The sequence below is a fragment of the Pollicipes pollicipes genome, unplaced genomic scaffold, assembly GCF_011947565.3.
Source record: "Pollicipes pollicipes isolate AB1234 unplaced genomic scaffold, Ppol_2.1 Scaffold_3812;HRSCAF=4468_pilon_pilon_pilon, whole genome shotgun sequence".
NCBI classification, from domain to species: Eukaryota; Metazoa; Arthropoda; class Thecostraca; order Pollicipedomorpha; family Pollicipedidae; genus Pollicipes; species Pollicipes pollicipes.
In genome coordinates this window covers 20,566-35,526 of record NW_023596380.1, presented here as the reverse complement: position 1 = coordinate 35,526, position 14,961 = coordinate 20,566, and the positions used below count along the sequence as shown (strand labels likewise).

Here is a 14,961-nt window from a genome sequence, read left to right as displayed (position 1 = left end):
CACGGGAAATCTATTCCTGTCAGTGCTAACGTTGATGCCTACCTGAGTCTGCAATTTCCAATCGGTGGCCACAAACACAGTACGCGGCCCCTGCTGATCTTTGTCGAACGTTGACTCACGCGCAGGCACACAACCAACATGCTTCAACACACATCACCCTTCGCGCAGTCGACGTTTCACATGAATGTATGTAGCGCGCTGCAATTGTCCTGAAGCCCGAGTGGCGAATTTAGAGGTCAAACTTGGCTTATCATTTATCTTTGAAGATAACCTTGAATTCTATTAAACACGCTCATTTTCGATTAAAATATCATCGACATAATTTTTTTTCCAGCAAAACATTCCGGTGTCTTACGTTCATATTAGCAATTTCCTTTGCGTGCTTTCCCCGAGGTCATCCGACCACTACGGAGATGTCCAGAGTTGTTGTCGGGCAAGTGGGTGGTACTGCGCGTTCTCAGTGTTTTATTGTCGCTTGGGTTGAGGTGTGTTGGGTGCTGTTTTGGAACATTTTCGCCTGGAGGTGGGGGTGTGCGGAATATTTAATAGAGGTGAGCTGTGTTACATCAGAATAGGATACAATTTACTATCTGGTGTAACCTGTAAATAACCTCATTTCTGCGAACTTTTGGGACGCGTGTCTTGCATGCTTGTTGATATTTTTCCCAGACATTCGCAATTTGTGTGATGTCTTTCCTATGCGGTGTCTTGTAACGCAATGATATGTCATTAAATACCTTTGTAGTGCTGAAACTCGTGTTTTTTTTCCGATTCTGCCCATCCTCCAATAATGGCTTAAATGAAGTGTACCATATTTGTATGTGGTTTTGAATATTAAAAAAAGCCCCTTGGTGCAGTTCACAATCAGGCCATCACAAAGGCATGGTAAAGGTACATTAAAACAGTTCACAAGACCTAGACTCCCCTGGTTTCTCAGCTGAAGGCCCAACAAAATGCACCAGCTATTTTTTGCAAATTATTTCAAGTTGACCCAGACATCCATGATGCTGTAGTAATGCCATTAAACTCTACCCATTGTAATGGCTATGTAGAGATAAAGCTCAAGACAAAAGAATCTTTAGTTATTCATATTTGGTATTTTGTGAGTACAATCTCCACACATTACAGCTGTTGATTGGCTTGTGATCAATGTAGTACAAGGTGTGATAACATAATCAATGATGCAGGGGGAGGCATATTTACAAAATAAAGGAATAATGTTGTCTTGATCAGTCTTTCCACTTAGAAGCAGGCCAATAGCCTCTAGTGAACTTGTCTACCATATCTGATGCTTCTTTAATATCTTCAAATGTGGAACATTTTCTTAAAGGGTATTGTTTTAAGCAGTGTAGGGTAATAATTAGGGCTTCATGGTATCATAATAAGGCTTTGACATTATAGCCTTTTCAATGATACACAGCCACAAGGTAAACTGCAACAAATTGCCTGAAGATAACTGTGTTTTGTCTAGGTCACTAACCATGAGAACAATGCTAACAGCATGCTTTGGGCAGATATAGTCCGGCCCTCAATGGGGAAGAAATACATTGCATAAAGAAATAATATTTCTCAAATTGAGAGACTTTGTAATCTGCTCCAAAATCATGGTCTGCCATGAGATTTTATGATCTTCTGTGATCTTTCTTTGTTTCGTATGTCACATATATTATGAATCACTCAATAGTTCAATTTATCAATTCCTGACCCATCATTCTGATAGCTGCCCAAAATTGGAAGTTTTGCATATCTCTGCCCAATTAAGATTTAGTTAACATCTGGCATAGTTTGTGAAGCAGGGTTTTGTAGGGTCACTCTTTTCATGTTCCTAATAATCCTTTCCACCATAAACCCTATGTTAGAATCAAGCAGGCAGATGCATCTTCAAAAATACTGCAAGACTGAAATCGCACATAAAGTACCTCAAAGTACCAACTAGCCTAGTGCCTGCTGACATGGAAATATCAGCTCTCATGGTCTTGCCTCACAAGTGCTCTATGAGCACTTGTGCAGTGCTGATTCATTGCACACAGCAGATGAAATGTGGGCCAATGCCTAGCAGTATTCAATAGCATGTATGATGACCATCCACAAAAATAGTCTTCTAGCAGTGTTGGTATACTAAACCTTGAAGTCTTTTAAAGGGACTTGAGGCCCTTCTCTCACCATTAGTTTTTCATAACCCTAGCCATGCTAAATTTTTCATGACCTAGTCTAGAGCATGGTGCTGAAGTTTCAGGTCTTGCTGGCAAAATACATTGTTATTTTATCATTCTGGCAACAAACCCAATTTGTGATTCCTAGAGCTGATTGCTCAGAGTGTGGTGCACAGGAACTGAATGTGCAACAAATGGTGGTGCTGTAAAGGTCATCACAGGCAAAACTAGAAGAAGAAAATAGTAAAAAGTCCATTGAGAGCCCAGCATGGTTTAACCTGGTCTAAGGTCTACACACACGGGTGTTGGTCTCCTGCATCATTGCTGTGTATGTAAGCAGCATAGTTGAGTTATTTTTCAGCTATGTTTATCTACAAAAGAGTGTTTTATATGAGGAATTTATCATGATTTCTTCCTTGCATTTCTAGATTGCCTAGTTATCAAGATGTTGGGGGCCTCCTCATGGGGTGAAGGTGGAAATATCTTGCACCAGGGTGGTGGTTAATGCCTCTATTTTGTTATATTTGGCTGTTTTTATTAGGCATTAAGAGGTCAGAACTAGTAAAAACAAAATCTCACATATCATTCCTTCTCTTAACTGACAGGTTCAAATTACCTGCCTTGGTTGGCAACATTGGCTGCAGGAGAGGGAACAGTCTTAAGACTTGGTATGGTTGCTTCCTTTTGCAAGGGTTAGCTAAGAATAGATTAGATATGACTGTATTGAAGAATTGGTAAAAACCATTACTAAAGCAATCAATTGTCTGTCATGTTTGTCATGTTTCGAAGACACCTTGGCTAGGCTGTGCCACAGTTGTAGTCACATATGTGCTCTGGGTTACCAGTTGTGGACTGTTCTTCTTATTGCAGCCATGTTTGCAGTGTCATTTCTGAGTCTCATCCTAGGTGCCATTGGATATGTTTGCCAGATTTGAGCCTTGAAGACTAGTTTCTATCACTGAAAGCTATTGCTGCTTCTAGGGTCCATCTTGGGATGCAGGTATCCATGATCTTTAGTGATCATCATCAACTGTCAGCATCAACAATGCAGCAAAACAAAATCAAACTTTCACCCACTCTGACTCAGATCTGAGGTTTTCAGTCTGGTCTGCTGGAGTCCATCTGCAGTCTGTGACCTACTCCTGTCAGGTCATGGTCTGCGTACAACCAGAAAGGTGCAATGCTTGGGCCGCACAATCATTTGGGAACAATGCTGGGACTGCAACTTATCAGTGACAAGACATCCTGCATGCATGGGTCGTCATATGCACCAGAGTAGGGTGGCATGAGCAAGAGTGTATTGGAGGAAGGGGTGGCAGGGTCATGATGTTTTGGCAAAAGTTACATTCAGTTCCATTAATTATTGGTTGACAATGTCCACAGCTTATTGTCCATTATATACTGCCATTCCCGAGCTTTTTTCTGGAGGGCAGGGCTGGTCAGGATGATAGAGTTCATGCAATCTTTGATGCTGGGACTTTCAGGCCTCTAACCAGGTGAACATGAGTACACCCTTCCCTGCAATGTTTTGCCTTAGACCGCAATGCCTTTATCTGATTAGCTTGGTCGAGCATTTTGCTCCAGTACACATGTATATTTCATCGGCTCGCGAAGCGTGGGCTCGGGGGGAGCTCACCATCGGTGGGTACAGGCCATTTCAAGCTTTGCTAACATGCATTGATTTTAGTAGCTGACGGTTGATGGTTGGGGTGGACAGCCGGCGACCGCAGCACGGCACCGCGGCGCGATTGTCGTGGTTGGGGTGGACAGCCGGCGGCCGCAGCACGGCGCCGCGGCGCGGCTGTTGTGGTTGGGGTGGACAGCCAGCGGCCGCAGCACGGCGCCGCGGCGCGGCTGTTGTGGTTGGGGTGGACAGCCAGCGTCCGCAGCACGGCTGCTGGGGCGAAAGCAGCTCATCTTTTAGCTCTTGTATGTATGTGGATCTGTACTGATGTTTGAAGCGCTCCAACATAAAATGGCCAGTCCTAGTGTCGACTCGATAAAGTAAGAGGTGAGACATGTTAAAAAGAGCTCTGTAACAGCAATCGCGCAGGGATTCAGCAAAGGCGCACACACACAAAACACACATGAGATGCACAAGCATACACACATACATATTCATCAAGCCGCAGCAGAATTATTGCGCAGTTCACGCTTAAAAGACACGAGTGACAAAGTGCGGAGTTTCCGGGTTTCAGTTAGATGTTAGTATGTTATTGGCCAGGTAATGGCCGCTCGCTGGCCTCGTGGCTGGGAGTGAGGAGCGGCCGACCGGGCCGGACCGACCGGTCAGACAGGCCGGGTCCGTCCGTGACTCCCGGCCAGTGTCGCGGGCTATGCGAGGCAACTCCCTGACGGCACGTGCAGGGTCACGCATCTCGCCCAACGGTCGCCTCAGGGTTCCGTCATGCTTGTAAAACATTGGGCGGCGTGGTTACAGGCGTTCGTGCTGTGGAAAGGTCTCGTTAGTGATCCAGGACCCTATTCCGACACTGCGCTGTTGCAAGGTCCACACCGGCCTACAGCGAGGGAACCGTGCCACACGCTGAGTAGTGAGATTGGTGCGATCGCAGGCATGCCGTGTGCCAGATTCAGCTCTGGAGCCGTGTCCGCCGTTCTCAGGTGCGAGCAGTGAGCCATGGCGGAGGCGCCAGACATCAGCGGTAACGTGACGCCCGGCGGCGGGGGCCCAGGTCAAGATCGGAAACTACATCCTGGGCGATACCATTGGCAAGGGTACCTTCGGCAAGGTCAAATGTAAGCCTGCCGTCCTCGTGCTCACCAGTGTGCGTACCAGCAACCAGTATTTGTTGATATCGTTGCGTGTATCTTAACGTTTTGGTTTTTGCGTTGTTGATTGACATTAAATGTGTTTATTGTCATGTTTGCACATGCGTCTAAATGCTGTTTTTGTATGTTTTCACGTCGCTCTCTTTCAGCGGCTGCTTTTGACAGGCTTTGGGTTGTTATGCCCATGGAGTGGCTGTTCTGGGAACTAAGATTCTCCATTTTGCGTTCTCTCGACATCAAAATGTTTTGCGAGCATTCTAGCTCTGTATCGTGCATCTGGTGGTTTTCAGTTGCTGTTCATCAGAAGACGCAGAATCGGGTGGCTGTGAAGATTCTTAACCGGGAGAAAATCAAGAACCTGGATGTTGCTGGAAAAATTAAGCGTGAAATCCAAAATCTTAAGCTCTTCCGACACCCCCATATCATCAAACTGTGAGTTCACTGTGTAGAAGACACTTGATGAACCAAAACCTCATGCCCGAGCTGTTCCTTAAATGGTCCATTGCATTTCATCTGCATTCTACATGCGTCTTTTTTGGTGGATGCTGCCCGGCTCGCGTTATCGTTGTATCCCGAGCCATGTTCGTGGCGTATCGTATTACATTGTTATTATGTCAGCTATCCTCTTGCACTGCGACCGTGTGCGCTCGAGTGTCGTGCAGCATCAATGTCGTGCAGGATCTATTGCTTTCATGTAATTCGTCGGTTGGTCTGACTTGGCAAAACCAGCCACGCCACACGTGACTACGTCCAACCGTCATTACAGGTCATTTAAGGTCAACTTACTGGTGTTGAACCAACTTAGTATGTCCACGTTTGAGAAATAAGTCATAACTGACGAATTTCCGCATCACTACTATCTGCATAACGTGACTTTGAGGGGCGGAAGATTTAAGTCTGAGTGATCTGTGCTTTACCGGACCTGACCCTCACCCTTGTCATGACCTGACCGTCGGCCTTGACCTTTTCTGACCTTTACCGTCATCTTTGTTGGTATGGTTTGAGCCTGAAGGGCTCGAGCGCGCCGTTTCGTTAAGTTATAATTGGGTGTAGAAAGCCAGGTAATTAATAAAAAATTGGTTTAACTGGGGGTCATTTTTCGTGATCTTAACGACATCAATAGTGTGGTGGACCTCAACGTTTTCGACTTCTCTGTGAGATTGGCCCGTGCTGTCAGTTGCCGTTTCAATTTTTCCGATGTTGTGATAAATCCCCCCGATACCGAGGGGTGGTTTTACCTGCCAGGCGGTCGCAACGCGGCCAAGTGCCCGGGCGGTGTGGGGTGACCGTGGCTACTCGTCCGCCGCAGGTACCAAGTCATCAGCACCCCCCACCGACATCTTCATGGTGATGGAGTTTGTGTCGGGCGGAGAACTGTTCGAGTACATCATCAAACACGGCAAGGTAACGCGTGCTCGGCGGTCGTCAAGAGAGCTGTGTTGTGTCGCTGCGGAGAGCTGGAAACACGTGCCACTGTGCTGTACCAGCAGCACAATGTCGTTGACAAGCTGGCTGCATCGGAGCTGCCGGGCGGCGCAAAAACCGCCATCGGTTTTTGAATACCAAAACAGAACTCGGCCGTTGTGCAGCACGGCCTCTGACCTGCGCTGCGTCCGGTGCGGCCCGTCTCGCTCACAACATACCCCAGTTCTGTGTCTGCGGTACGTGACGCCTCGTCTCGTTCCGTGTCTGTGGAACATGACGTCTCGCCTACTCCGCAGCTGAAGGAGCAGGAGGCCCGACGCTTCTTCCAGCAGATCATCTCGGGCGTGGACTACTGCCATCGTCACATGGTCGTCCACCGCGACCTCAAGCCGGAGAACCTGCTGCTCGACTCCAACCGCAACGTCAAGATCGCCGACTTTGGTCAGTGGGCCGTGGAATGCTTTCCTCCAGCAGCTGCATGGCGCCGCCAGTCGGATGTTGGTCGGTGCTGAAATCGTCGATGTGTTCTCGGGCGTCATGTTACGCGCTGTTTGCAGTTCTCGTTCGATTCCAGTTTATTTGTCCTGTTTTTGCGCGAACTCCTGTCATCTCTGAGGAATGTTTTGCTCGTCTGCCAGGTGCCATGACTCCTTCGCCCCCCATCTTCCCCTCCCCTCCGCTCACCGCCCACGCGTGCTCCCCCAGGCCTCTCAAACATGATGAAGGATGGCGACTTCCTGTCCACGTCTTGCGGATCTCCCAACTACGCGGCGCCCGAGGTGATCTCGGGCAGCATGTACGCTGGGCCAGAGGTGGACGTCTGGTCGTGCGGCGTCATCCTGTACGCACTGCTGTGCGGCACGCCTGCCCTTCGACGACGACCACGTACCCACCCTCTTCACCAAGATCAAAAGTGAGGCTGGCGACGCGGCGCGGCGAGCGCGGACGCGCGGAGCGGAGCATCGCGCGCCAGGAGTGAGGCAGCTCCTCCGTTGGTGTCGGTGCTGGCTGGCAGTCGTGTTGGGGACGTGAAGCGTTTATGGCAAATTGGGAACTTCGTACAGTCATAAGCCTTCCTCACCTCACGCGCCTGTGCGTGCCAGGATTCACAGGCATCATCCACTCGGGCCATCGCCGTTGGCTGGGTACAGTCCGTTTTTGTGACCTTTACGAGCTGTACCCGCCGTTGGCTGGGTGTAGCTCATCAGCTCCAGTGAGGCCGACGCGGCGGTCGCCAGCCCCATAGTGCCGCCGGCCGTGCCGGGCCGGGCCGGACGGGCCGGACGGGCCGGGCCGGAGCCAGGCGCGGTAATCCCGGTGGGCGTGGCGGCCGATGACGCGACGCTCGGTCGTCTCTGTGCTCCAGAGGGCGTGTTCCCAATCCCGGACTACCTGAACAAGTCTGTGGTCTCGCTGCTCTGCCACATGCTGCAGGTGCAGCCCATGTGCCGAGCCACCATCGAGGACGTGAGGTGAGCGTGCGCGGTGGCCCGGCTCCGGGCGGTCAGAGCGTACCGCGAGAGTGAGGCGCGCTGGTCGGGCGCAGTACCGCTGACCTCGGATGTGCGTCTCGACTCAGAAGTGAGCAGGGTATGAGCCTGCTCGTGCGTACCACGCCAAAGTGAGCAGGGTATGAGCCTGCCCGTGTGTACCACGCCAAAGTGAGCAGGGTATGAGCCTGCTCGTGCGTGCCACGCCAAAGTGAGCAGGGCATGAGCCTGCTCGTGTGTACCACGCCAAAGTGAGCAGGGTATGAGCCTGCCCGTGCGTACCACGCCAAAGTGAGCAGGGTATGAGCCTGCTCGTGCGTACCACGCCAAAGTGAGCAGGGTATGAGCCTGCCCGTGCGTACCACGCCAAAGTGAGCAGGGTATGAGCCTGCCCGTGCGTACCACGCCAAAGTGAGCAGGGTATGAGCCTGCCCGTGCGTACCACGCCAAAGTGAGCAGGGTATGAGCGTGCCCGTGCGTACCACGCCAAAGTGAGCAGGGTATGAGCCTGCTCGTGCGTACCACGCCAAGGCGTCACCTCACGGAACCATGAGCTCGTGACTCCGATCTGACGCCGTGTGGCCGTGCCCGGCAGGAACCACGAGTGGTTCCAGCAGGACCCTCGCCGCCTATTTGTTCCCGGAGCCCTCGGAGCAGGACTCGTCCATCATTGATCAGGATGTGGTGGCCGACATATGCACGGTAAGTCTGGCCAACGGCGCCCGCAGCTTCTGGGCTCTTGGACGCCGAGCTGCCGCCGGCCCCAGCCTCCCACTTCTGCAGATTCCATGCTTCCCAGACCCTGGACTCCCATGGATCCCGGGCCTTCTCTGACCCCATTTTTACGGATCGCAGGCTTCTCCGGTTCATATCTGCCCCGATCCCAGATTACCCAGAACTGCTCCCGCAAACCACAGACTCCCATGCTGCCACAGACTTCAGGCTCCCTAAACAGCCCCACCCTTGAACCACAGGTTCCGGCCTGCAAATCGCAGATCCCCTGAACGGCTAGCCCTCCGAGCTCAAGACTGTCGGGTAGTGGGGATGTGGTCTTTCGGATTGTGTTCACATTTTCAAGTTAATTGCGGCGTGCCTCACATTAGCGCCGCACCTGAGCTCCGGTTGGCGGTGGTGGTCGTGCGCCGCCATGGCCCCGTGTTCAGTGGCCCGCCCCCGCCCCCGCCTCCTCCCCGCTGGGAACGCCGCTCACCAGCTGCGCGTGTCGCTCGCGGCAGAAATTCAACGTGTCGCCCGACGAGGTGCACGCGGCGCTGCTGTCGGAGGACCCGCAGGACCAGCTGGCAATCGCCTACCACCTGCTCATCGACAACAAACGACTGGCGGGCGAGCCGGAGAAGTTCGAGATGCGCGACTTTTACGGCCCGAACTCGCCGCCGCTCACGGCGCCCGTGAAGGTCGGCCCGCTCGGTACGTGGGGGTGGTGCCGGCGGAGGCGGACTCGGCTCAGGCGGTCACGCTGGGGCCCGGCGCGCTTCACGGGAGCCGCCGCGGCGAGGACGGAGGTGATGGCGCGCTTGTTCGCGGCGGTGGTTGTCTCGTGCTGAGTTCTGGCTTTCGTGTGTTTGGCTTGTGTGCTGTGGGGCATGGGGTCCGCTGTCGTCTCACCATCGGGTCCACGAGATTGGCGCATCGCGTCCGTGTTGACGCCAGCTGTCGGCATTGCCCGGAGACGGGCGCGGGTGGCCGAGTGCTCGGTCAGGCCCGGAGCGACGCCGTGTGGCGGGCTGTGCGCCGCCGGTGCGCTGACCCGCCGCCCGGCCGCCCCGGCGGGCCGGTGCGCCGCCGGTGCGCTGACCCACCGCCCGGCCGTCCCGGCGGGCCGGTGCGCCGCCGGTGCGCTGACCCGCCGCCCGGCCGTCCCGGCGGGCCGGTGCGCCGCCGGTGCGCTGACCCACCGCCCGGCCGCCCCGGCGGGCCGGTGCGCCGCCGGTGCGCTGACCCACCGCCCGGCCGTCCCGGCGGGCCGGTGCGCCGCCGGTGCGCTGACCCACCGCCCGGCCGTCCCGGCGGGCCGGTTCGCTGACCCGCCGCCCGGCCGTCCCGTCGGCAGGTAACCCGCTGCCGTCCGCCGAGCCGGCCGGACGTCCCCACCCGGAGCGAATACCGCGTGAGTGGGCCGGCGGGCCGGACCCGCTCCCGGTGGGCCGGCGCGCGCCGCCGCCCGCCCGCCCGCCGGCGCCGAGAGGTCGGCCGGCCGGCGCGCGCCGCCGCCCGTCGCCCGCCCGCCGAGAGGTCGGCCGGCCGGCGCGCGCCGCCGCCCGTCGCCCGCCCGCCGAGAGGCCGGCCGGCTGGCCGCGCCGCACGGCGCCCTGGGCTGGGGTCGGGGCTGGGCCGATACTGCCGCCGCTGGCACCGGAAATGAAAGGCATTTCCGCTGTTCGTCGACGTGCGGTGCCTAGAGCGGGGCTGTTTGTTCCGACGGCAGTGTTTCAGTAGGGGGATGGCACAGCTAATAGATGTCTGGCCAATTTATGCTGTGCTCTGTGATGTCATCAAGGCTTGATTAGTACGTGCTGTGACATCTCATTCGAACCCTGTACGATACGCCTGACACGAGTGTACGCCGATTGCCCGCGGATCGGATTCGCCCTGACCTGACCCGACCCGAGCTTGACCTGGCGTCTGTGGGCCGGGCAGCGGTTGCGGGCCGAGGCCGCCGGCGGCAGGGCGGGGAGGGGCGGCCGGCCGGTCAGCGCCGCCGCTCAAGCGGGCCAAATGGCACCTCGGCATCCGGTCCCAGAGCCAGGCCGCTCTGACATCATGCACGAGGTGTGTACCGCGCCATGCAGTCGCTCGACTACGTAAGTCATCGAGTCGGGTCGGCGCGGCCGGCGCGCCTCGGCAGCGCGGAAGGGGGAGGGGGGGGGGGGGGAGGGCGGGAGTACGCCTTGGTGTGTGTTGTGTGTGGTGAACGTCGGGCTGTTGGGAGTTTGATCTTGCAGGCAGCCACGCGACCTCCAGGCTGAAGGAGGTGCGTCCGGCGGCCGTCTATCGCTGCGGTTATCCGTGATATCGAGACGAACGCAAGCGGCCCCCCTTGTTCTGAGGAGCGTGTCCACAGAAATGCCGATGTCAGCGCTCTTCTTGTGTGCTATTGGTCAGCGGGGGGGCCTGAGAGCTGAATGCGTTCGATTGAATGTGTCGATTGGCTTTCGCCGAGTGGCACGCTCCAGCGCCGGGCTGTTGAGGAGGTCTGCCAGAACACCACGGGTGGCGGCGTGGGTGCTTTATGAACTGCACCGCCCACTGGTTTTTTGAATGTGGTTTTGGACCCATTGATTGTATGGGCAGAATTCTTTGTAGGCCGATGCGCAATTTCTCTTATGGGAACCAAAAATGTTCATAAACTGGCGTCATCTGAGCATTGCCATCGACTTGAAGCGAATGCCCAGTTTTCATTTTCTGTTGTAGTCAGCCTCTTGCATAACTAAAGGCATCCAGTACTCAGTCTCATCATGCGCGACCCACCGCCGCCCCGTCTCGCGCGCGTTTTGAACGCGTGCGTGCCCCGTGCGTTCACAGACAATGGAAGACCATCAACAACTTCTCAGTTCGCGTGAATCACCTGAACCCGGTGACGGGCCGCTACGTGAAGATGCGCTGCAGCTGTACCAGGTGGACGGGCGCAGCTACCTGCTCGACTTCAAGTCGATCCCAGCGACGACTCTGCGCCGCCGGCCGCCAGCGGTGAGTGGCCGCCGGCGCGCCGTCGGCCGCCCCCGCCGGGCGCGGCCCGCTGTCGGCGTGGGGACCGCAGTTAACCGTATCGTCGAAGCGTCCGCGCCGTTAACCGCTACCACCGGCACTGTCCGTCCGGTGCCGTGTGCTGCGACCGTCGCACGGCTGTCTGTCTTGTCAGCGGTCACACACACACACCAACGCGCAGTCGAACCGCCGCTGCCCTGTCCTGTGTCCTGTCCTGTCGTATCTCATGTCCCTGTCCTGTCCCTGTCCATGGTCCATGTCCCTGGCCCTGTCCCTGTCCGTGTCCCTGTCCCTGTCCGTAGTCATTGTCCGTGTCAGTGCCCACGTCCCTGTCCATGCCCATGTCCATGTCCATGTCCATGTCCATGTCCTTGTCCTTGTCTCTATCCCTGTCCTGCCCTGTTCTGCCCTGTCGCGCCCGTGAGCAGCCCCAATCCGGCCAACCGGGCCTAGTCCGCCCTTTCTTTCGTCGAGAGCCCCGCGTGCCGCCGGGTCGCCGCGACCGTTGGTCGCGCTGTCGGACCGGATGTGCGTCTCTGTCAGTCCCACCCCCTCGCCCTGTCACTCGAAGCCCAACCCTCACTCCTCTCGGCGTCACCGCTGCCGGCCAGAGCTCACCCCGGACGCCCCGGTGCGGTGGCGTCCTCATTTCGCCGCCGCGCTGCTCGGCCCAGCGGCGGTCGTTGGCGATTGGGGGTCGTGGTTTTCCGTACTGACGCGTAGACTAACTGTCGTGAGATCACCACCGTTTCAACCCGCATCCCACGTCGTGTAGCCCGCATGCCCGCCTGCTGGCTCGGTTGCGCCAACCGGTCGCATGTACGGCGAGCCGGCCACCGTGCCCGCCCTCCCCTGGGCCCGGCTCTGGCTTTGGTCGCGTCGTCGTCCGGCGCGGCTTGGCTCGGGCCGCCCTAACCCGTGAGCGCAGCCGCACGCGCCGCCGCCGGGCGCTGCCCCCGCCGGCGTCCGGCTGACCCTGACCTCTGACCCGTAGCCGCCGCCGGCGCCGCCATCCCGTCCGTGGAGATCTGGCCGCCGGGTGAACGGGCTGGACGAGAGCGAACGTGAGTGGCGCCCGCCGCCGCCAGGAGCCGGCGCCTGGCTGCTGGCTGCTGGCTGCTGGCTGCGGGCGGCGGCAGGGCCGACCGCTGAGTCGAACGGCTGCTGCTCACGCTGGGGGTCGCGTTTCTGTCCGACGCCACCGCTCTCAGACTGCGCTCGACGTTTCGGGTCTCGCTTTGTTTGGTTGTGGCTGGGTGACATTTTCATGTGCTGAACATTGTAGCGGCACGAAAGGCTGTTGTATTAGTACATGCGAATCGCAAAAATTATGTGCGCACCGAATCCCAGGTGTGGTCGCTATTATCACGCTCCAGCATCTCGTTCAATGGTACTGACGCATGCACTTGGGGTCCTTTAGGGTGTGCGAGTGCATGCCGAAGCCTGGGGTATGGCAAGCATCGATAGCCAGGCATGCGTTCCTCGTCACCTCGAAACCATGCAGGTGTTCTCTGTCATATTTATGTATGCCTTGTAGTTCCTGTGCTCGGTTCAGCAACATTTTGCAATGGGCGGTTCAGTTTGCTTTACCACCTCTGCTCTACCCCGCGCCTCGAGTATTGTTGGACTTGTGTTCGTGCTGACTTGTTACAGGGGTAAGATGCACGAGTACGCAACCGGGAAACCGTATCTTGGGACAACCCCATGGTTGAGTAACTCGCTTTAAGATCGTTCGAGTAAAGTTCGTCGGGATATTAATTGTGTAGTATTGAAGGTCCTGCAAGCGCCAAATTGTGAGCTGAAAACGCTAGGGCTAAAGCGGACTTACATATTGACGGGTACGCGATCAGTTAGCACATACATGGAGGACGCTTTATTTACGGTGGCATCATCAATAGCACTGCAGCTTTTGAAGTTTTCGTTTGTGCGTCACACGGGTGTTGGAGTCCCCCATGGCGTAGGCTGTCCTGTGTTTCCCGCCGTCCGTTGACTGGCGCCTGGAGGCGGCCGTGTTTCGCCTCCGAGCCGAGTGAGTGTGCGGCCTGCGGCGGCCGTGTCTGACCGGGGTTCCTGTGCGCAGAGCCGGCGGCCCAGCCGCAGCCGGCCTCCTCACCGGTCAGACCGGCCTCCGCGGGAGCCTCGTCCCGCCTCCGGAGGAGCCTCGTCAATCCTCCAGTGAGTGCCGCGGCTCGGCCCCGACCCCGTGTCTTCTCCGGTCTGGTGACCTGACCGGGGCTGGCGCTGCGGCCGCGCTGGTCTTCAGGGCCGCAAACGCGGATGGAAGGCGGCATTGGTGGTCGGAAGGCGGTGTGCAGTGCGGCAAAAGCCTTGAGTAGTCCAGAACGTAAGCCTTAATTTGCCGCAAATGTTGATGATTCAGGTATTCCTGTGTCGGGATTCGCAGTATATAGACTCATCTGGTCCCCACCGGATACGATATTTGTATGGTATATGTATAGACGGAGCATCAGTTAATGCTCGGACAATTTCACAAATGGCCCCGCGGATGGCAACCTGGCCATCCAGTGAGTCGCACTCATATTTGATACTCATTGATATCACCCATTGTCATAGTCTGTCTGAAGTCTGGGACCCGCGAGCCTGTGGGAGGCGGGACTGGGGTCTGGGGCCTCGGCGCAGGACGACTGCGCCGGGCTGGGGCGTTGGCTGCCCAGCCGCCGTCGCTGACGTCCGCCGCGCGTCCCCAGGCGTCGCCAGCTACTCTGTCGTCGAGCTCGTCGGGTGCGGAGGAGACGGGCCCGCGGCCGGTCTCGGCGCCGGCCGGCAACGCGCGACGGCCGTCTCTCGCAGCAGGTGAGGCGGCCGGACGCGGCTCGAGCTGCCGCCCCGCCGCGGCGGGCGGCGGGGGGTGACCCTGAGCTGGGAACTCTCCGAGCGGGGGCCGTCCTTCCGCTCGCTGTTTCCAGCTACCAGCGCGCGGTCAACTACTTCTCGCTCGTATCTCAGCGGTCACCGATGGGGCTGTTCGCTAGGACCGCACGCTCTTCTCAATGGCATGGAGTGACGTTTGGGCCTGGTGTCCGGCAGAGCTCGGCGGACGCTGCCGCCCCAGCCACGGGCGCCCGCCACTACACCATGGAGTTTTTCGAGATGTGCTCGGCGCTCATCACACAGCTGGCCCGCTAGGCGGCGCTGTCCGTCTGTGGCGGCCGCCAAAGTGTGGCGTCGCGGCGGCCTGTGGAAAACTGCGACGCAAGGATCGGAGAGTAGCGGGACATGAAGCTCCGAAAGCGTGGGTTCGCGTAGTGGTACTGCGGCACTCGAATGCTCACCATTAACTTGAGGAACTTGGAGCGACGTGTGGTTTGGGTGTTGTGAGCAATTGTGTCCCGTTTTGGTGAAAGTTAATTGTCCTG

General features: G+C 56.8%; 1 protein-coding gene across 1 annotated transcript; it reads left to right on the top strand.

The window, feature by feature from the left end:
• Positions 1–4,837: 4,837 nt before the first annotated feature.
• Positions 4,838–14,731, top strand: LOC119093018 (5'-AMP-activated protein kinase catalytic subunit alpha-2-like; the record flags this gene model as incomplete). Its single annotated transcript, XM_037215910.1, is given in 16 exon segments — positions 4,838–4,910; positions 5,234–5,375; positions 6,253–6,271; positions 6,273–6,347; positions 6,665–6,809; positions 7,074–7,231; positions 7,233–7,281; positions 7,735–7,840; positions 8,454–8,478; positions 8,480–8,560; positions 9,094–9,286; positions 9,930–9,986; positions 11,475–11,566; positions 12,579–12,648; positions 14,293–14,321; positions 14,633–14,731. Coding segments are annotated over 16 exon segments (1,413 nt in total), but the record flags the coding sequence as incomplete, so codon positions are not given.
• Between the last annotated feature and the right edge of the window lie 230 nt (positions 14,732–14,961).